This window comes from Drosophila yakuba, chromosome X (assembly GCF_016746365.2).
Source record: "Drosophila yakuba strain Tai18E2 chromosome X, Prin_Dyak_Tai18E2_2.1, whole genome shotgun sequence".
Taxonomy (NCBI): domain Eukaryota; kingdom Metazoa; phylum Arthropoda; class Insecta; order Diptera; family Drosophilidae; genus Drosophila; species Drosophila yakuba.
The window spans coordinates 2,573,183-2,595,324 of record NC_052526.2 but is presented as its reverse complement, the minus strand read 5'-3'; the positions used below and the strand labels follow the sequence as shown (position 1 = coordinate 2,595,324).

Sequence of the window (22,142 nt, the reverse complement as noted above, 5' to 3'; positions counted from 1 at the left end):
AGACGTCGAGTACACTGAACAGTTTGGTCCTTCATCTCTCCGTTGCCTTTAAAGTGTTTCACTTAACGAGACTTTGAAATAGGAAAGTTCGTTACGAGTTATGGATGTTCGACTGTAAATGGTGTGTGTGCAAAAAAAAAAGGAAAAGAGGGGGCGTTATTACAGGTACGTAACGTCACGTAATTAGCTTAGATTTTTCTCTATTTTTTGTTGCGCTTTTGCCTGTGCACAAAATGTATGTCAATATGGCGTTAATAACATTACATGACTACTACTTAAAGCTATTGCAAAAAAAAAGAAATAAACTGCAACAACAGAAATAAACTCTGTCGCATTATTTGTACCGTAACATTCGACGACGTAAGCGACGGCAAAGCAACGCAGCCAGTGCGAAAAGCATTTTTTGCTTCCGCAAAACTCAAATTAAATAAAACAAAATTAAAGCGGGCAAAAAAAGCAGCAGCTAAATAATAAATAAAATGACATCGCAAAAAATTCATCCGAAAAAACCGTGAAACAAAAATGGCACTAACTCTTATAAAATCATCAATAAATCCACTCGAATGTTTTGCGTTAATTTATATCAATCAATGATCAGAAATACAAAAACATTTAACTATTTTTATTTATTTATTTATTGAATTTAAATATTAATAAGCTATTATTATACGGCTGGGAAATGTTATCAATTGATGCTCACTGTACCGAACAATAGTTGATTTTTGCAATTACACAGACGCATTTGTGATTCCTTCAGAGTGCCAAAGATGGGGTTTTTCGAGAGCGGGCGAAGTTTGCTAAGCGGATTTGCCGCCGTTTCAACTGTTATTTGTTATTTGGCAATTGTTATTATTATTTTATTTTTATTTTTGTTTTTCTTTATGTCACTGATTGCCGTCGATTGGCCCCACACAAAACAGAAACAAAAAAGCGCACACAATAAACCGCGAACTGGGAGCTCAATCAAAATCACAAAACTGTCCGCGACCCATTCAAAATCATATTTCAAACGCCGTTCCATCGGCGGCTTTGTCTCTTTGGGTTCAAGGTTCTCGCATGGCGATGACTTCCTACCCACAATTCGTATTGCTTATATGGCTTTGGCAATGATAGATCGATCGATCGATTCGCTTGCAAATGATTTCTGCACAACGGAGCACAGGTAACAGCCAACAGCTAACCATGATCGATCTATCGATCTTCTTACCGAGATTCAAACACTGCTTGGCTCACCTGCTCGGGAGTCTTTTGATCTTGCTAACGGTATTTCCATAATGCCCATAGAAGGCGTTCTTTCTACCTTTTTTTTGCTTTGTTTTTTTTCGGACCCAAAGTTTATTGCTCTGTGTGTGTGTGTGGGAAAAACTTGAAGCGACCCTGACGATTGGCAATTTCGATAGAGCTGTGCAGAATCGATGAGATCACTCAGAATTGGCGATTTTCGATGACGATTGCCAAAGCCAAAGCATAGCTAAAAAAACAAAATTAGAAGCTACGACTTCCGCTTGACTTGAAGCCAATGGTACTGCTAATGGGAATGGCAATAATGGCAACAAGTGTGTGCTCTCGAAATCCGAGTAGCTTAAATCCAATTAACCCAGTAACTGGGTGTATTGTTTGCAACCATATGTTAAGACAATCATGTATTAGTTTTCACCGATTTCACGGGAAAAATATTTCCTTAGGCTAATGAATAAAAACACAAAAGCATATCTTTCCCATTGGGTTTTTTTTCTATAAAAAAAACTTACAACCGTCTTTTGATTGGTTTAATTACTTGTGAAATTTCAAAACTGAGCAAATTATGTACAACGTTCACAATTTGTTTTTCCATTTTTAATATATATATTTTTTTGGTCAGCCAAATTACCCCAAAATTGGCTAAATAGCTTCAAAATTAGCAGAGTGATTTCCTTTAATGGACGCCAAACGGTCGGGTTGTTAATGACCAAGTTAAATTAGGGGAATTCTTTATAAGGTCACTTAATGCTTCTAAATGAAATGAAATATGTATTTACGATTCTAGGGTTCAGAGACATTGGGAGAAACGAAACGAAAGAGGGCAACAAACAGAGCTAAGTAGATGGGCATTTGGATACGGCCAAAACTGGCAGAATTCGATGCCAAAACTCCCCTAAACACAAACCAAAAAAAAAACAAAGAAAAAACTGAACCAAACTGAACTGGTTTATGTTGTTGTAGTCGGCCAAAGCCAAAACGAATTTTGAATGTGGGTGAAGTTGTTAAAAATGTGGCAAACGCAATCGAGGTTAGCTAGAGCTATGGCTATAGCAGGAACCCCCCTCCGGACCCTCCCACAATGATCCGTACCTACTTGGCGCATATTTAGTTATAAACTTGAATTTAGACTCTGGCCAAATTAGAGCCGATCTACAATGTGCGCGAGTCGAGCGCCTATGCCCCCAGAGTGAGAGCGAGACTGACAAAATACGGCACTGCTTGGTTGCAAACATAACTAAAGATACAGGTACAGATACAGATACAGATGGATTTACAGATGGATATACCAAGATACAGAAATAGAAACAGAAAACCGACTCTGACTCAGAACAAGCCACAAATGTCGAGATCTGTTTGTCGCGCTTGTCCAATTTGTCCGATTCGGTGTGTTTCCTGTTTCGAATTGCCAAAATCCAAAGAGAGAAAAGCATTACGTGTTTTTACTAGGCAATGAATTCAATGACCGAACTGAACTCAGGCTAAGCTAATCTTGTGTGATCCGAATTATTTTAAGCGGTTCTCTTTTCGTCTTATAACTGAGAATATAACTTTTTTCATAATTGGAGAAATGTTCTGGAAATGATTCTTTGTTACATGCTACCTTCTTTCAGGACCTCCCATTTATAACAATACTTTATAAATACTAATCGGTTTAAAGTGAAGCACTTTTCCCAAAATAGAGTGCTAGCCTTTGGAAAATCTCTCCTCGAATGGCTCACGATCGTGGCGCTTCCGATTTGCCTGAGATCCTTATCGTCATTTGGCAATGAGTGAGTCACCCGGTTACCGCATTGACCGGCTCATTTTCTCCAATGGATCACGGATCTCGGATCACGGATCACGAAAGCGCCTTTAACGTATACAAAGATCATCACGGACGAATTATGGTGCGTGCTGGGGATAGAAATGGGTATGGAGTATTGAGGATTGGGGACTCGGGGGGAATCGCTGCCACGCGGATCGTGCAAATTGCCTGACCATGCCGGTCTATTTGGCTATTTGTCCACTTACGGAGGGGGCAGCAGCATTTGTTGTGTGTGTGTAAATACGGAACATATGTAAATATTAATTTTATTAAGCAAACGTGACTGCAAGATCTCGGAGCGACTTGGGGTTTGGACTATGGGAGTTTTAAAGGCTTTTGGTCTTGGCACATTGACGTCGCTGACACGACAACGAACTGTGTTTGCTTTTCATATTTGGCATTTCAATTCACAATATTTGTGCTGGCAAAAGTAGTGTGTTTCTTTTGTTTTGGTTTTGTTTTGGTTTTTCGTAATTTTGTTGTTGTTGTTTTGTTGTTTTTGGCACTGACAGCAGTTGACAGTTGCCATCACTCACGCATCCCGTGCGTGGGAACCACCTAGGGGGTGGATGTGGGGGAGTGGCGGCCTTGTCTTTGAAGTGCAACTTCGCCGGATACAAAAAAAAGTAGATGGCATATGTACGTGACAGCTTATCGTTATCGTTGCAACGGATTGTTTGTCTTCTTTGTGGTCAGGTAAAACGCATAAAGTGTGGCCAGATCAAGTAAAGATGTTAGGAAATAATAAAAAAAATACTACAGTTATTACAAAAGACAGGTTATCACGTAGTTGATGAATAAATTTAAATTTCAAAGGCCATATTTACCAATATAAATTTAGAAGCAAATGTATTCAACCTAACATTAAATGAATATTTCATTTCACCATTATCCTATGTGATCCTATAAATGTGATTGGAAGGATGTTATTAAAGCCAATTACAACGTGCCTATTGTTTCTATGCATGTCCCGTTCAATGCCGACTCCCATTTCTAGCAACACTTTTGCGCAATCTTTAATTTCCGCAATGACTCAGTGAAATCGATCAATTGTTGAATCGATTGCCTTTTTCGGACTCCATCCCACCAACTCCGCCCCCCCCTTAGCGCTGACCTTTGCGGTTCTAAATTTGGAAACAGTGCAGTTACGATCGTGAGTGATTTTGTGGCTTGTGCTGGTCACGCTTTTCTGCCATCCCTAGAATGGTCATTTGCAGTTCGGAAAACTCAACAGCAAACAGCAAACTGTAAACTGCAGCACTCACACCCCACGAAAGATCTGGAATTAGTCAGCGACACTCCATAAATCAGGCACACTCATAGAGTAACCGAAGGAAAACAATCGAGTGCTCCGACTCCAGGTCCCCAGGTTCCATGTCCCCATGTCCAGTTTCACTTGGGGCAGCTGCCAATGTCTCGGGGTCCAAGCGATTAGCATACAATTTGTGGGAGGCGGGGCGGAGTGTGGTGGGGGGCTAACACTCGCGGCCATAAATAATAATCGCTAGGGGTCTTTGGCTTGCAGTCTCCGGGAGTTCGAAGTTAAAAGAGTTAAGAGTTTCGGACTGCCAGTTGGTTCCCGTCTGGCAGTTGTCGGTACAAATTGCACCGTTAATAAAGTCAAAATCGGATTAGACACGGTCCACCGCCCTCTTTTTGTTTTTTTTTAGTTTTTCTATATTTTTTTCTGAACAAAACTCAGCTGCAAGCCGAGCCACCTGTGATATCTGTTGTAGATATAGCCGCGATATACACAACCCCTTCACACCCCAATCAGGCAAACGAACGGCCCACCCGATCGATTGGCCAGAAATTTGATCTCGGCTGGGACCGAAATCAAATGGCCAACACAATAAATTCACCTCTAATGAATTTTGATTCATTTCCATTTGCTTTTGGCGCAAACAACTAAATAACTCTGGCAATCAATGGACCAAAGGGGGGGATTGTATGGAAAATATTGACCCATATATGTCCGAATTGGACGGTAGGCGAATCAGTAAATCGGTGACAGAAGCCAAATGATTCGATATGGATCGAGATCTAGGTGGATTTTCACAATTTACTGCACCATTACAGCGATAGAAAACAATTTGTAGAATAAATTCCGAATGATTGGTAAGCTAATTAAATTTAAATACCCTGAAAATATTTTAACTTTCTGTGAATTACTTTAGTTTAAATGGCACTTATCGTATTTTCTTAGCTTGTAAAACTTTATACGCATAAGTAAATTACATATTGTAGATATCGCGAGGGATTCAGTATGAGCTGTAACAGTATTTGAATATTGATGGGCTGCAATTCACTTGCATAACGTCACGTCTTCTGAGCTCTGGATGCACAACTTTCTTTGCGGACGTGCCATCCATCCATGCCTCCCATTCGTCATTACCAATTTTGCAGTCCAAATGGCCCCAAAAATTCTAAAAACTTCCCATTTGATATGCATTGACCCAGGTAATCAATAAACATTTATCGGACCCATTATTTATTAAGGAGGCATGCAGTTATACAATCAAAATGTTTGCCAATGATTTTCAATTTCGGTGCATCTAAACCCTAACGCTTGCGATTGTAGCGTTGTGGACGATGGCGCTTTCGATTACGGGGGCGACGAGCTTGTTCTTCAGCCATTTGAAGAAGGTGCGGTTGTATTTCTTGTTTATTGTTCTTGAGAAAATCGACCACGTCCACCAAGAGCTTGGAGTTTGCCTTGGTAAAGAAACTGATGGCCTCACAGTTACGGGAACGCGATAGGCATCCCGTTCTGACCAAACGCTGGACATAGCCCTCAATGGAAATGGGGAAATCGTAATTGATCACATAACGAATGCCCGGTACATCCAGTCCGCGCGAAGTCATATCCGTGGCCACTATAATATTGTAGGCACCATTGCGAAAATCTCGGATTATGACTTCCTTTTCCAGCGTAGAACGTCCTCCGTGGATGCCCTCACAGGGCACAAAGAGCCGAATGAATTCCACCAGTTCGTCCACGAGCTTTTGGCGCTTCACATAGACCACCACTTTCCCGGGACTATCGCTTGAATCATAAATAGCAGTCAGCTCTTCTTTAAGTTGATACATTTTGGAACGCCCATCGATTACTTCCACCCGCTGGCGAATGTTTTGTAAATCCTCGCTGGAATTGTTGATTGGACCCACGCGTATCGAGGTGTATTGGCCCATAAACTTGTTGGCTATCCGCTCCAGATTACGTGACCACGAGGACGTGGTGATGATCAATTGGGCACGTGGACGTAGACGACATAGCAGCCGGCAGATTTGACCCTCTAAGCCCACGTCTATCATGCGGTCGATGTCGTCTAGAACCAAATAGGCGCAACGATCCAGTTCCACCTCATGTTTTTTATCATCTATCATTTCCAGAAGGCGACCAGCAGAAGCCACCAGCAGATCGCATTCGGAATGGCTTTGCCATTGACCACCGCCCAAGAGGCAATGAGCCCTAAGCTCGCGGGGATTAGTGTAGTTCAATACCTCCTTGCGGACCAAAGTAGCAGCCTCGCGACCGTCCACCAAAATCAAGACAATGGGTCCTTTCTTGCGCCCCTTTGATCCTCGCTGCTCCTGTATATTCAATATGCCAGGCAGTAGGTAGCCCAATGTTTTGCCAGTGCCGTTACCGGAAATCATCACCAGATTTCTACCCGCCAGGGCAATCGACCAAGCTTGCGCCTGAATGGGCGTGGGTGCATCATAGCCTTGGAGCTCTAGTCGCCCTAATATGGTCGCATCGAATCCGCTGCTGTGGAAACTCTTCATAGGCTTGGGAATGGGTCGGATATCCCAGCTGGCCAAGGTGATTTTGTGGCGTTCCCGATAAAGATCGGTGTCATTATCCACCACATCCTTCGGCTGCTTTCTGGTACTTAAGTTATTAGGGGGACTTCGGCTTTTGGGTGGGGAACGATCCCTCCAGGGATTGCGATGGGGACTACGGCTTCTGATCAAGGACCCATTCTTGAAAACCTTTTGAGAAGGGCTGAAGCTACTGCCCCTCGATTGAGTCTTCAGACGATTGCGCATCCCGACCCTCCAAGGATTGCGACTGCGATTGTCCGGACTTTTGAGATTCGTACTGCCGTTCGTCAGATCTATTCTGTTCTTCCAAGGATTTTGTGGTGTACTGCTGCTTCCTGATTCATATTTTTTACGATACGTTTTTACTGACTTGAAAGAGTTTGGTGATTGCCAAGTTTCATTAATGCGACGAACAGCGCTTCGTAGTCGTGTAGTCTCTTTCTTGTCGCTACCACGAGAACTGGCTCCCGCATTGGATTCCGCATCGGATCCCGAACCGGAACTGGAATTGGATTCAGAATCGTTTCCGGAATGGGACCCGGAATTGGACCCAGAATCGGACCCAGAACTGGACCGTAAATTGGATCTTCCTCTAAAATTGCTTTTACTCATGCTACGGCTCCTGCTTTTCGACTTCGATACGTCAGCAGAACATGGTTCAGCGGAATTATGGCTCCTGACTTTCAATTTTAATTTCTCGTCCTGAGTTCCATTCCGTGTAGAGGAAAACCTATCCCTCGAAGGGCGAGACTCCGAGCCAGAGCTGGAGGATATTGAAGTTCTGAACAATCGGCTTGTACCAGAACCGCTCGATGAGCTCGAAGACGTGGAATGCTTACGGAACGGATTATTCGGCTTGTTATTCTCTATTTTACTAACTGTTTTCTTTGGTGAAAGGCCAGAGGTCCGTTCGATTTCCTGATTTTGTTCTGTATCAGAAGCTTCGCCTTTCAAGTTTTCCATCTCCATTTCTTTAACCTCCTTAGACATTTTCTGTAGCGGTTCTCAGAGTTAGTTCTGCGTTTTGATATCCCCGTTTTAGTTTTTGCTAAAGCACTGAAATTTTTCCTTGCCAAGGTAGCGAAATGTCAAGTGAAGTGAAAAAGTAGACAACTCTAAATTTTGGTGTTGGCTAATTTTCCGAGTGGTTACTCTAGTACCCTTAGTGTTAGTCAACCAAACAAATTTTTTAATTTCAATGTTGATCTTTATAATGAATAATTGCAAATTGTTGTTTATTATTATTATTATATAAATAATTGTGTCAGATGTCTTATTTTTTAAATGGAGAATACCAGTTCCGTATTAATCTGAATGGTTTAAGTGGACTTTTATGGTCTTTAATATGCTTCACTTTCCGAGTGCAAACTGTCCCAGTTCCGGACAGTGGTACGGATACGGGTTTGGACTTCGCTGGCGGAAGTGCAGAGCTCTCTTACTCAATCGAAAGACCCAAAAAAAGAGAGCTGGGCATTATCTGGCTCCATTGGGTTATCTACGTATAATTGGCGACTGTGTGAGTGTCTGAATGTTTGTTCAATTAAAAGCATTCGCTGGCTTTTTATCAAATTCAATTAGCCGACGACGAAAACCAAACAAAATCCGAAAAAACCGCGGCAAAAAAGTTGCTTAATGCGGAATTCAGAGGGAGGTGTAACATCTCTCTCGAATAAAAATCATAAAACTAAACAACAAAAAATAAGAAGTACATGCATGCATTGGCGAGGAGTTCTAACTATAGAAAATCCGTATAATTAACTAGATAAATTGGCAAGCAATTGGCTGTACAGATCGTTAAGGCTAATGATCGCCAGACAGTTCTCTAACGATCTCCTTTGGCTAATTGGCCCCCAGTACGGAACACCCCTCCACCCCTTTTTCCGACCACCCTTCATTTAAAGTGGCCATCAAGTCGTAATTACGATCGTTGTTGAAACGATGAAGACATAAAATCGCACTGCATCGCCTCAGAATTGCTGGCCATTCAAAGAGATTTGTTTTGGCTTAAGACCCCCAATCAGCAAGACCCCATCTACAGACTCCATCTACAGACCGGAGTTTCAATTAAAGTTCCATTAACGCTTCGCGACACACACAATTATCAAAAATTATATTTATGCTTATGACATTTCCGGCAGCTACCCAGTTTCCCCCCCGAACTTTGGACGGTGCAAAATTTATACCCCCTGTCTGAGTCATTTCATTTATTTCGAGACAGCGCAGACAGAAGATCAAAGCAACTTCATGATTATGCTGCACGCATATCCATCACCATATCGAGCTCGAGCATTCGCCTTGGGGTGGAGTTGTCTATGGATCCATGGATGCACTCGAGTATTGGGGGGAATGTCCAACATCTTGAGGTGAGCTGTGTGTGTGTATGTGTGTTGTTGTGTGTGTGCAGTTGCAGGTGCAGCTGTGTGGCTGCGGCTGCTGGGATCGCTGTGTGTGGCTACAGTGGTTGGGGGAGTGGATAATCGGCACCAAACGTACAAAAACGGCGTTACATTCAACACTTTGTTAGCAGAAACCAAGCTCAAAAAATAGTGGATTACTTATAAATTGTTTGTCTCGAGGGAAAATCAAGACTAACTGCTCGCAAAATTGTGCATATAGTCACTAACTTTACAAGATTCTTTCAAATCCCTTCCCATGTCCGGCAATTACTGGATTTAAATTCACTGAATAACTAAACGATAACGACATATACTAGATTCGTTGAAAAGTATAAAGTACATCCAAATCGAGCTGGCCATGTCCGTCTGTCTGATTGCTGAGTAACGGGTATCCAATAGTCGAGGAACTTTACTATAGCGATCTCTCTGGTTACATTACATATTTTCGTCGACAACAGAGTTCTATGCTACTAATGTAGGACTGGGCATAAATTCTCGGCTATGTTCCCTGAAGAAAAGCAGCAAAAGTCCACACACACTCAAAAGAAACGAGAGGAGATCGACGCAGCAGGAGACCCCCAAACGGGGCAAGGCGATCTCGTTGCCGATACGAATCCGCAAAGCAGAAAAAAAGGCTGCAACAAAATAAAAAAAAAACAAAAACAGCAAAGCAACAAAACAGAAAAAATAGCTGCAACATCGGGGCAACAGCAGAAGTAAAGACAAATTGTCTACGGGTTGAGGTCTTGCTATTGGCCTCCAGCGTGACGATGTCGGGTGCTACTGGCGCCACTCAGCGCCAACCAAATAGAAACAGAAAAGAGGGCCAAAAGGCAGGGGGCAGGGATTTGTGGTTATGGCATGTGCCACCCAAACCAAACCAAGCCAAACCGAAACTGAAAACGGACTACAGACTGCAGAAAACTGAAAAACAAAACAAAACCAAAGCCAAGCAAATAATATTAGCGATCAAAGAGAATGCATATATGAGCATTAAATGTAACATGTCTAGTTAAGGTAACAATTTTTAACTTGGATTTCGACATTAATGATATCATTAACGATAGGCCTCTCACCCTATTGATATATTTATAAATTTAGTTGGTTTTAATTGACTTCTTATAAATTCCATGTAATTGCTGTTTCACTTGCATGCATTTTCTTTAATTTGTAAGTTTAACGACTAAATGGGGTGTCTTTTGTATGTAGAATTAGGCAACTCACTCGGTAAAAATCTTTTCTACACCCTAATTTATTATCCCTGTCCCGTTGGCTTATTTCAGTACTTCATTTAAATTATGAACTTTTCACAATTGCTTTCGGTTGAGCAACTAAGCCGGCTCAATGAACCCCCGGTGACCTGGTTTCTGTTTCTTCCTATGGTTTTCCTGCCGGAGTGCCGTTGGCCAGGTAAGAAGCCTTTTAGCCGAGTTGAGTCGAGTCGAGACATAAAAGATGAAATGGAAATTTGTCGAGCTCTTGCCACTTGCAGAGTGTCGAGTTGTCGAGCTTGTGAGTGTGGTGTGTAAAGTGTGTGTGATGTGAAATGGATGGGTAGGTGGAAATGGAATGAGTATGAGTTGCGGCTTACCTTGCACAATGCCACTCCCGTGTCCAAGCGATCCATAAAGTTATCGGCATTGATGCTCAGCTCTGGATAAAGTGTGCTAAGCCACTCGGCCAAATCCTCCCTCATGGCCTCCAGATATTCCTCGCTGGATTTAAATGGCCTATATGGCCTCGCCTCCAACATGGCCATTGCGTCGGGCTTATATTGAATCCTTCTAAAATTCTATTCACAGCTTCTTCGCCTTTGCTTTTGCTTTCGATTTCGATTTCGATTTTTAGATATTTGTGTTTTTGGTTATCTATATATGTATGTATATATTTTTGTGGTTTCTCAGACCTTAGCAAAGATTGGTCGTCGTATTTTCCTTACGCTTCTGGCTGCAGTGCATCGCGTCTGGTTCGGATTAGCGTTTCGGTACGGTTCGGTTCGATATTGAGCTGAAAGAAATCAAAAGTATAAACATAAATTAATATTTTGTTGGCCAAATATTTTGTTTGTATGCTGCGGAAATGCAAGAATTTCCTCAACTCCTCGTCTGAAAATCTCGTTGATTGATGATATGTAATCAGATTGCCAGCGAGTGGATAATAAATTTTAAAAAATTGTTGCACCAAAACGGCGTAAATTTATGATTGTGCCACTGCAGCTGACATAATTATGGTACTGAAAACCGCAGCGGCAACGGCAACGGCAAACCACCGCCGTCGGCAAAACAGCAACTGCAAAGTTATACAAATAAAATCAATAAACAAAACATAAAAGTCGGTAACTTGAAAAAGGCCCAGACAAACCAGCGGCAGCCTCTAGAAAAATAAAACAAAATCGGTATTGGGGCGCCGGGTTAATGGCATCTCACACCCAAGTTCCCCATTTTTTAAAGTTTTTTAAAGTTTTTTTCTTAGCCGCTGCTCATTAACAGCAGCAACTAATTGGCGGTAAGCCCAATTGAACTGTGAACTTCGGTCAGAAGGAGATTAATGTCGAAGACGATAGCCAACAGGCAACTGCCATTCAAGGCCAGTCATAAAACTTATGGCTTATCAGAAGCATTTATCGAATTATCGTTGCATAAGGATGCCGCAACAGGATTCGACCTTGGGCCATCAGAACAGGTTGCTGTTATTGCCATCCGCCCCTCATTAATCCTCATCCCCATCCAATGGAATTAAACTTTTGCTGAGGGGCTCCCAGGACAAAGGAAGCCGAAGCGCAACTTTGTGTATGTAAGTGTTAAATATGTATATTGCAACATGCAATAAATATGAAAAAGAAGTCCGTTATATAGTTTATGGTTAAAAAGTAACTTAACTCTCAACCTTAAATGGCAACATGTGGCACAAATTTCTAACTGCAAAGCAGAACATCACCATAGACACACCTGCTCTATTAATAATAAATTATGATAATTAGGCCAAGGTGCTGCTGGGCTAGGTCGAAAACCGTGTATATTGTATATTGTAAGAGCGATCCAATCGATAGGTAATCATAAAAACGCCATGGGAGAAAGAGTGGGAACAAAGCTGAAAGAAATCGAATCCCGTTCGCACTGGAATTCCGCTGTTCGTTGTTTGGGGTTTTTGGTTTTTAGAGATCGCTGTGTGTATTTTAAATGTTTTGTGTATTTAATTCGCCTGGCTATTGAATCCATTGGTCCCCGAAGCTGTATTAAGCGCTTGCGCAACCGCCTCATTCCCGATGAGGCTGGTCTTAATTAAGGCGCACCGATTTGGCCACTTACGTGTTTTTTCAAAGCGATCAGGCGGATTCGGAATCGGATTGCGATTGCTATTCGAATTCGGATTCGTATTCGTATTTGTTTTTGCATTCGGACAAGTACAAAAAACATGCATGTGTGTGTTGGCTAATTTGCTGGCCATTGATGTACCAAAAAACTTACCTCCGGGGGGTTTGGTTTTTGGGTAAATCCGCATCTCATCCCCCGGATTTCACTTTCGCACTTGCGAAAATCTTTTTGCCTAGATCGATCAATCCATTCATATGCCACGCCCCCCTGCTGTTGACCCAAGTCAGAGAATAACTAAAAAAAACAAAAATGAAACAAAAGTTGCAAGCTTTCGAGACAAACATATATGCAAATGCTCGCTGGCCTTTTGTTCGAATGATTAGCGGTATTTTTGAAAGTGAATTTAATTAAAAAATCCGCATCCAAACACAGCGAAATGTATGTATATACAGCACACACATTTTGCATAGGATGCGTCGCGTCGTTGGCATCGATTCGCATATAAGGTCTGCCCCATTCCATTTCAATCCAATGCGATCCAATCTCCTCCCATCGCCAAGTCCGGTAATTGAATGCCCCTCCAAAGTAAGTTTTTTTTTGCTTTGTTTTTTTCTTATTAAATTGTATTTTGGCCATTGCCGATTTTCACATTCGAAACTGTCATCACGCAACTCCCCCGCATTTCCCAACGTTTTCTACATTGTTTTCCAATGCTTCTTCATTCTGTGAGGCGTGAAACTTGTCCCTTATCTGACCAAAAGTTCCCAGACTCGATGGCAATCGGATTGGTGGGTTCCCATATATACATACATACATATATAGTATATTCCTTATTAGATATTGCAGCAATTGTTCAATCGGAAGAGAACAGCTTCTATATCAAAGGGCTTAAGTAATCAACCAAGGCGTACAAATAAAAACTTCTTATCTTTTGTTGTCATGCCTATAATTGTTATTGGATCATTTTCTAATTCAGGTATATACAAGTTTGTATATACGACTATAAAAAAAATAAGAATGTGCTCATTTTGTATGCAGTTTGGCAATTTTTAATTTTATTAAGTTCTTCAAACTAACATAACAAACTTCAAGCAACAAGTGAACTAATGAATTCCCCTAGCTCCCCAATACTTTTAATACTTCGACTTTTCCCCACTTTTGACAATAGCAAAGTGTGAATTGCCGGATGACAGTAAAAGTGATCGAGAGTGTGAAGCGATAAAGTTTTGGCTTCAACATGACAGTGGGCATGGAAAATATGTTATAAAAGTAACGAATTCAATCTTTTTGTTGCTGCTGCTGCTGCTGCTCTTGTTGCCTTTTTCAATTAACAATTACTAAAGTGGCAAAAGAGATAGAGTTTGTGTTTGCTGTTCGGTCATGCGGTAGAGTTTCACAATGCTGTCATATCGCTATACGATGGACCCAATAGGATAGTTATACCAGACAATTTGGGACTTCAAGTGCGAGTCAAACAAGACATCAAGTATCTGTTGCATATCCCAGAGATACACATCGGCTTTTGGTTGTTTATGCACAAAATATCAGCCTGATTAAAGCAGTAAAAAAAGATTATGTAAATTATCAGATAAAAGAACTAGTGATAATTAGGTGTTATAGTCCAATTCCAGTTATAGTAACATTTATATAGATAGGTTAATGGTAAGCTTTTTTCAGTGTACTCCCAAGAGAGTTCTCCTCCACATATTTTCTTTTCATGCCACCCAAACGTTCAATGACACTTGAGGCGACAATCGAAACGATTTCGTTGCAGGCCCACAACATTCAATTGGAGTGCAGTTCACACTCCCACTCCGCCCCTTTGCCAACAGCTCCATTTCCAATTCCATTTCCAATTTCAATACCAATTCCACTTCCATCTCCGTCGCCGTCGCCGAACACTCTCGAAATCATCCGAACTTGATGCACTCGCATCTGTCAGAAATTTCAGTGTCGAATGTGGTCCATGGACCATGATTTTGACAGTGCCCGTGTGTACAATATGGATATGGAATGGATGCAACTCCGTCTGCGTTGAGTGCTCCCCATTCAGCAACAACATTTGAAATCTCGTTCAAGTGCAGAAGGTATTTTCACAAGTTATTATCTATCCATTTTCAGCCATTGAGCCAACAACAGCAACAACAATGGTAACACAGCACTCGACTGGAGTTGTTCCCCTTATTCGCCCTCTTTTGCATATGCACATATACCATGCACCATGCCCATATGGAATGTTTGGCTCCTTTTGTGGCCGTTCCCTTTTGGCTCCTTTTGTCTGTTGATGCATTGTCATCATCATCATCATCCACCCATCAGCGGACCCATTGCATTCCATCCCATCCATGTACAGATATATATATATATGTATATATATTTCCATTATCAGCAGTAGATGTCAGCACTATCCCCTGTTTCTCCTCATTTTCCGCATTTTCCCCGCTCATTTGGTTAAATGCACTTGCCGGAGTTTCCTTTTGGACGCTTTGTCTCCGTTTTTGTCATTTTGTCATTTACGGCTAAATCAATAGACGCCAGACAAAAGCAGAACCGGCGCCTCCATTTTGTAGTTAAGAATCAAAAAATATAGTGAGCAAAAAAATTTCTGGCATAGAGTGGCTTTTGCATGTGATTACAGTGGTTTGCGTGATCAAAAAAATATAAACCATATTAGCTTACATTTTCTCTAACCAATCTGCATAGTTTGAGCGCCGGCGGCTTTGAATTAATTTTATTATAATTAATAGGTACAAATAACGATAACTAAGCTACAAGTTGATTTATCGCATGCCATCTAAATTTTACATTTTTTAACCAACATATGTATGTCTGGTATATGTCTTTAAAAAATTGCATATTTTATGGGAATTTCATGGGAAAACATGGAGCTACAATATGATATTAATTTTGTGATTTTGGACAGATGTAAACATTAATTTATATATTTATGTTATACGTTATTTATGCACATTTTAATTATTCATTGCAAAATTGAATATTAATTAAATGAGTTATGCTTACATTTCCCATGGTCCCACTTTGGACCACAATTTTTTAAATCAAATGGAACGTTGATCGTTAAATAGATATCATCTTCTATTTCTAACAACTCAGAAGCACTGTACAATTTTCATGTTCATACGGATACTTTGTATATATTAGTCAGTTGGTGTTGGACACTGACGGTGATGTCGGCTGACGATTTTATTGGAGTGCGGTGGAGTGGGTGGCGTGTGTGGGAGGACGACGACCTTGGACTAGCTGAGGGAACTACGGTGGGGAAGGGGAATACGAGAGTGGGAGGATACCAATGAGCGGGTAAGGAAATTCACTGGCAGCGGGCCAAAACTAAAGTTCAGCAAACTGACTCACTCAAAAGCAAATAATCGAGCTCGGCAACAAGAACAACATCGAATTATATGGGGAGTACAAAGAGAAACGTATTTTTTTAGTTTTTTTTTTATTTCGTCTGGCCTTAAGTAGATCAAACTTCCACTCACACACATGTTAACCTTCTAAAGCCGCTATATCATTTAAAAGGGCAAAGAAAACACAACACAATAGTATACAAAAACCAAAGAACTGCAAATCAGCGGCAGCAACAACAAAAAACTTGTCGCTCAATGGCCGCTTTTTGTAGAAATGTCGCAGAAACTTAATTTACAATTTATTTTGCCTCCGTCTGTGTAAGCAAAAAAAAAAGAACAAAAAAGAAACAAAGACAAAGCTGCGACAAGTTAAGAACTCGAAACAAGAAACGCAACTTAAGCTGCGTAGGTTTCTTAAGTAACTTCAAATGTTTTGATTAGACTTTAAATGACAACAGCAGCAGCAGCAACAGCAACAAAACCAACAATAGGCTCTGCTAAGCTCCAAGTTGGAGTCGAACTCAGTCATTTGCGCAGTCGCAGCTGCGCAGTGTGGGTTGCCTCAGGAGCGAGCGAGATAGCCATAAGGAGAAGCGAGAACGCAGAGAGAGACAGTAAGAAGGGGGAGTAGTGCTAACTTTGTTCGACTTTGAAGACCAATGCAATGACCTCCGCCGAAAGGACAACTAACAATGATCAAAACAATAATATGCCAAACAATTATATAATACATTCTGTAAACTAACACAGAGGTATTTGCAGATATTGAAAGAAAAATATAGTTTATGACGGGAGGGGGTTTTGAAATCTTATCAGTTGATCCATCACTCAATGTGGAGATTACATTGAGCAAACTAGAAAGGTTTTTGCACTATCTAAGTCACAGATATATATACATATGTATGTACATATGTACAAAGACAGCGACTGTGATCGTGCTATAGAATGTATAAATAAATAATAAATACATAATAGGTACGTACATACATATGAGTCTACTCCACGCTCAATGACGTAATGGCGGTAGCACTTCGGTGCGTTTAAAGTGGGCTTTTGGCCAAGGAGAGAGAGGGGAGCTCGGTGGCTAAAGAGTGAGAGGGGGAAAGGCGGCGATTGCAAGCGTTTTTCTGCCTCGCCACTTCTAATGCTTTTCAGTTTCTACCCCGCCCACTGTCTGACTTTCATTAACCATGGCTTCAAGTTGCCTTTGTTGTTGCGTTCCGGCTGCTGTTTTACCTGATTCTTTTCTCTGCCACAGTACAAACTCAATAGGTTGCATTTTCAGATGAGAATTACAAAACAAATAAATGTTATGTTCAAACGTTTTGCACGGGTATAATGTCGCACTTTGTGACGGAAAAGAAAACATGCAAATTGGTGTTTTTGCCCTTACTAAATATTATAGAATACTATAAAATGCCATAGCGATGCATGACTGTACTCTTTTAGTGTTGCTTTTATGCTTGCGCTGATGCTGTGAAGTTCTTTCTGCTGCACAACTCATGCCCTTCTGCTCCAACTAGCGCCCCCATCCGCTTGCCATCTCCCTCACTCGCGGGTTCACCTTTCGCTCGTGCATGTGTGTGTGTGTGAGACAGACCTGAAGCGCAGCTTTCCGCTCTCTTCTGCACTCTCTTCTCCGCTCTTGACCTTGAACTTGTACCGGGTTTACTTTTGTTTTCTTTCGGTCGCCCCGTCAACACTTATGAGTTTTTTTCTCCCATTTTTTTATGTGTGCCTTTATTGTTGCCTTTCTTTTTGGCCCAGCCTAATCAGGCTTAATGCCGTCGTCATCTTACTCGCTCTTTTTTGGGCGACAAGGGTCGGTGAGAGGGGGGCTGATCGAAAGGTAGCGTCTTCTGGGAACCAACCTTAAAAAGGGCAATTTTTTGCAGTATTTATGCAGAAATCGAATCGCTTCGGCCTGTAATTTCTACGCGAGTATATGCAAACAAGATTTATATGCCCCTCATAAATACCGATTTTGCTGATTCTCGAACCCTGTTCAAATTCTCAGAATGTTTTAACCGGACCGTTGATACCTTGGCTAGTAAACGAATCAATTGATTTTTGCATATAAGATAGTGACAAATGGGTTATAATATCTCTTGTCATGCGCAGATTCTTCCAAGAAACGATTAAATCTGAGTCTAATTCTGGGTTCAAAATTTGTGTTTTTATTCGTTTCGGTTAAGAATTGGGGCTTACTATTTAAAACCGTGATTATCTAAACATATTTTGCATTTTAAACAACAAAGTCATTAACACTATAACCTTGTTTAGATACACAACCTGGCTATTTTGCTACTTTGCAAATAACCAAATGTCAAAAAGTAGTGCTGATAAGTAGTAGTAATTATTTGCATACAGCACTGGACTGCTTATTTTTACTCTACTTTAACTTGGTTACATATGAATGGAAAGTGAGTTCAATAAATTATTGTCTACATGTCTGACTTTAACAGCAATTTATTCAATTTTAAAGCAATAAATTTGATTTTTCCACGTTTGAGCGTAGTAAATTCCTATCAAAATATTTAACTAAGTTACACATATACATACATACATTTGTGTTACGATTGTCTAACTTGTGGGAGCTGTCCGTTTTGGGGGCAATGATAATGATGATGAAGAGGACTATCTAATGACAACTGACATTGGCCATGCGACAAGCTCGGTGGCCAAGATGTGTGACACAATTGCCACATATCCAATGACATTGTGCAGCTGAGGCAACAACCACCAGCAGCAACAAGGGGCCAAGAACAAAAGTTGCTAAGATTTTGAAATGGAAACCAACCACCGAGCGTCCAAGAGCAAGAGCAAGAGCACAATCTCGGACTAGACCTGCAATCCGTAACTAGAACTCGACGTGGAACTTGAACTGGATCTGGACCTGAACATAATTGGCAATTGTCTAGTCCGTAAAGACCTCCAATGCTCCATCTCCATTTCCATTTCCATTACCATTTGCCAACGTGCTGAGCTCTTTGGCCAGGTGAGAGTTATGCGTTGTTGTTAATTAGCCATTTACGGCCTGATTGCTGGCAGCCAACTCATCGGTATTGGGCCCAGCCTTCCAGCGATTCCGAGATCACCTGTTAACGAGGTCAAGACAACACACACACACGCAGCGGGAGCAACCAGGCCACGGCGAACAACTGGAGCACATAGCGGGTGATAACTGTGCGGATCCCTTGATGCAAAAATCCCCTGCAGATCAAATAATTTAAAATTGTGCAAAAAAAAAGTTACACGTTTACTTTTAATTAGTTTAATGCCACTACCACACTATACGATAGCTTTTAAATACCACGTCTATCAAGCTAACAAAATAAACAGGAATGAAGAACAACTCCGCTGGCGGAGGGCATAATTGATATGCGACACGCACACGGCGATGGATCACTCCAATTTATGCATCGAACGACCAGGAAAACGAATCCAAACTTTGAGTTGGACCTGGACTTTGTCTTGGTGGACCTGCCAAAAGGAGTGGGAGATGATGGGGCGACTTTGAGGCGTTGATGTCAACGTGCCACCTCCATAAACAACTCAATTCGATCGTGAGTCTGGCCACGTTGCTACGAATCGGTTCAATCAACTGCTCCCCACTCTACGTTTGTTACAGACATACGTGTGTATGTCTCCTTCCCCACTCCTTACGTTACCCCACCGTACCGCCCCGATATGTTTTGATAGCAGGCACGTGATCTGCAGACGAAACGCTGGCGAACCAAATCTGAATGGAGCATTTATGAATGGAGCACTCAGCCCAGACTGGAGCTCAGCCTTAAAGTTTGGTTCACTCCAGTTCAGCTAGGTTCTACGATGTGCGTGAGCGTGTGTGCACTGTTCAAAATAGTTAGGAGGCCCACGCTGGGTACTTTATTTCTTTAAAGTATAAAAAGTATAAAAAATGAATTGAAAAATAGGTAAATAGATTTCTACAGCTTATTTTGCCTCAGTGTATCAGGTAGATAGTTTCGCTTTCTACAGATCGCTTCTAGGAGTATTATGTATACGCATACGAAGAAGAAGAAGTGGTAAGAATCGGGAGATTAAGCTCTTCTTGTGAGAAGAACCGTTGTTGTAGTCGAATGTATATGAAGTATCTTTGTATCTTCGTATCTGTATCTGTATTTTGGCACGAATGTCGCATGTCGCATGTTGCTGTTGCTGTTGTTGTCGCCGTCGTCGTAGTCGTCTGACGCATTTGTCTGCCTGTCTCAGTGCGTGGCTTAACAACTTGAAATTGTGGCATAAACACGTTCTACAATTTCCGGCATGAGTGTTGGGCGTTTTGTTGTTTGTTGTCGCCGTTGTTTTTCTTGTTTTTTTTTTCTGTATTTTTGTTTATTAATTCCATTGATCATAATTATCCGAAAACAAAACACACGATTTTAGATCGCTTCTTCGATGCCCACTGGGAGCTTCTCCCTCCCCCAAAAAGAGGAGTGTGTTTTAGTACCCTAAAAATATCCACCTCCCTTGGCTAATGTCAATGATCCATTCGAGCAATTTGGGAGTCTCGTTTCTCAGGGCTATTTATGGCTAACCTTGCGGCTCCAAAAAGCAAACAGAGGCGCAACACTAACTCAACGAAACCAAAAGGTCTTTCATCTCGCGACTGCAGGCGATATTTTTTTGTGTGTCACTTTTAGAACAATTAATTAGTGTTTGTCTTTTTTTAGTCACACGGCCAGCGAACAAACAACAAACTTTGGAAAACGATCGATTGACTGACCTTAGTCAGGGATACAAATACCGATACCAATACATATAGAGATACACATACAGATATAGATACAGATGGAGCAACAAAATAGATACAATTGGTGCGTTTGTGCGCACTTCAATAATGGTTAACGAAATTGAAAATAAATTCACTTTCAATTTCACGATCATCGCTTGAACTGGCAAAATGCTTTAAATTAATTTATGACAAGCCCTTAAGAGGGTTAGAGCAATTAAAATTGATCAAGCTGCGACCCAAGACATTGGAAGCGATGATGATCATGTGGCATCATTAAAACCGCCGGCCAAACAACATCAGTTTTGTGATAATGATCCGGCAATCAAACAGAGGGCTTAAAACAAAACCAAACTAGTGTGAATGCCAAGCCATGTCAAATGGCCCAAAACAAATGGCCAAGACCAGAAAGACAGATCTCCAGATCCCAAAAGACGCTGAAACGCACAACCAATCTTGGGCCAGTTTCAATTTCGATTTCGTAATTTAAATTTCAAGTGGATTGGAAACTGTCAAAAGCCCCCCCACTACCATCGAAAAAAAATTAAATAGAAAAATAGGAAACACGAAAAAACACAGCAGGTGATCAGAGGGCGGGGCAATTTAAGGGGTGCCTGCAATCAATTAGGTTTTGATGATGTTTGCCGAGTCGAAATTGAGTCCATTGCACGATCATTATACAAGATGATCGCATTATCGTCTCAACTTTGACACACTGCAAAAGAGACTGGCACAAATTACACGGATATGAACTTGTGCGGATCAATTAAATGACATAATTGGATCCGTTTTGGGTGCGTATTAGCGCTCAACGATTGTTGATCATTGAAAATCCCCAAACGAGATCTGCTTTGGAGCAAATCGATTATCAGAGAATAATTGAAGTCAGGGACTAATGGCTAGAATGATTAGTGATCATTGTTGCAGCTTGAGATCTATCGAGAGGATATTCTACTTACTTTAAACCCATTTAAACTGTATCAAGTCTCAACTATGTTTGAATCACATATAGAACGGAGTCAAATGCCGCTTAGGCTTTTAATTTTCTTTATCAGTTATAGTTCCTGCTCAGTGATCAATGATCTTACTGACACATTGCTCTTTGCAATTTCAGTACCTATTGAAGTCTATTGATTTGACTTATCTCCTCAAGGTTTTTTTCTGCTGGTAGCTCCAAGAGAGTAAACCGCAATAAAACAGACGAGTTCATTGGCACCTCTTGAGCGAATTTCATTGATCAATGTTTTCAGCGCTCATTTATCAAGCTTTCAAGGCGTTCATTTTCGCTCCAGTTTGCAGATATGTGTATATAGATACACCCACCCGTCGAAGAACAACCCACGCCTCCCTCTGCAGATCTCGATCTTTGGACATTGGTCATAGACCATCGACCATCGACCATCGACCATAGATCAGCGCTGGCATTTCCGCATTGGC

The 22,142-nt window shown here is 41.3% G+C and overlaps 2 protein-coding genes across 3 annotated transcripts in view; both read right to left on the bottom strand.

The window, feature by feature from the left end:
- The window catches only part of LOC6524046 (GAS2-like protein pickled eggs), a 48,458-nt gene that overhangs the window by 10,524 nt on the left and 15,792 nt on the right, over nt 1–22,142 (bottom strand). For both annotated transcript variants that reach the window (XM_015189969.3, XM_002099879.4), the window contains exon 3: nt 10,862–11,277. In XM_015189969.3, coding sequence (XP_015045455.1) covers nt 10,862–11,029 — 168 coding nt within the window. In that variant the 5' untranslated portion in view covers nt 11,030–11,277. The remainder of the gene's footprint in view (nt 1–10,861; nt 11,278–22,142) is intronic.
- Nucleotides 5,521–8,078, bottom strand: LOC26534914 (putative ATP-dependent RNA helicase CG14443). The gene has a single exon (XM_015189970.2). It carries the CDS (start codon nt 7,862–7,864, stop codon nt 5,609–5,611), a length of 2,256 nt encoding a protein of 751 aa, XP_015045456.1. The 5' UTR covers nt 7,865–8,078; the 3' UTR covers nt 5,521–5,608.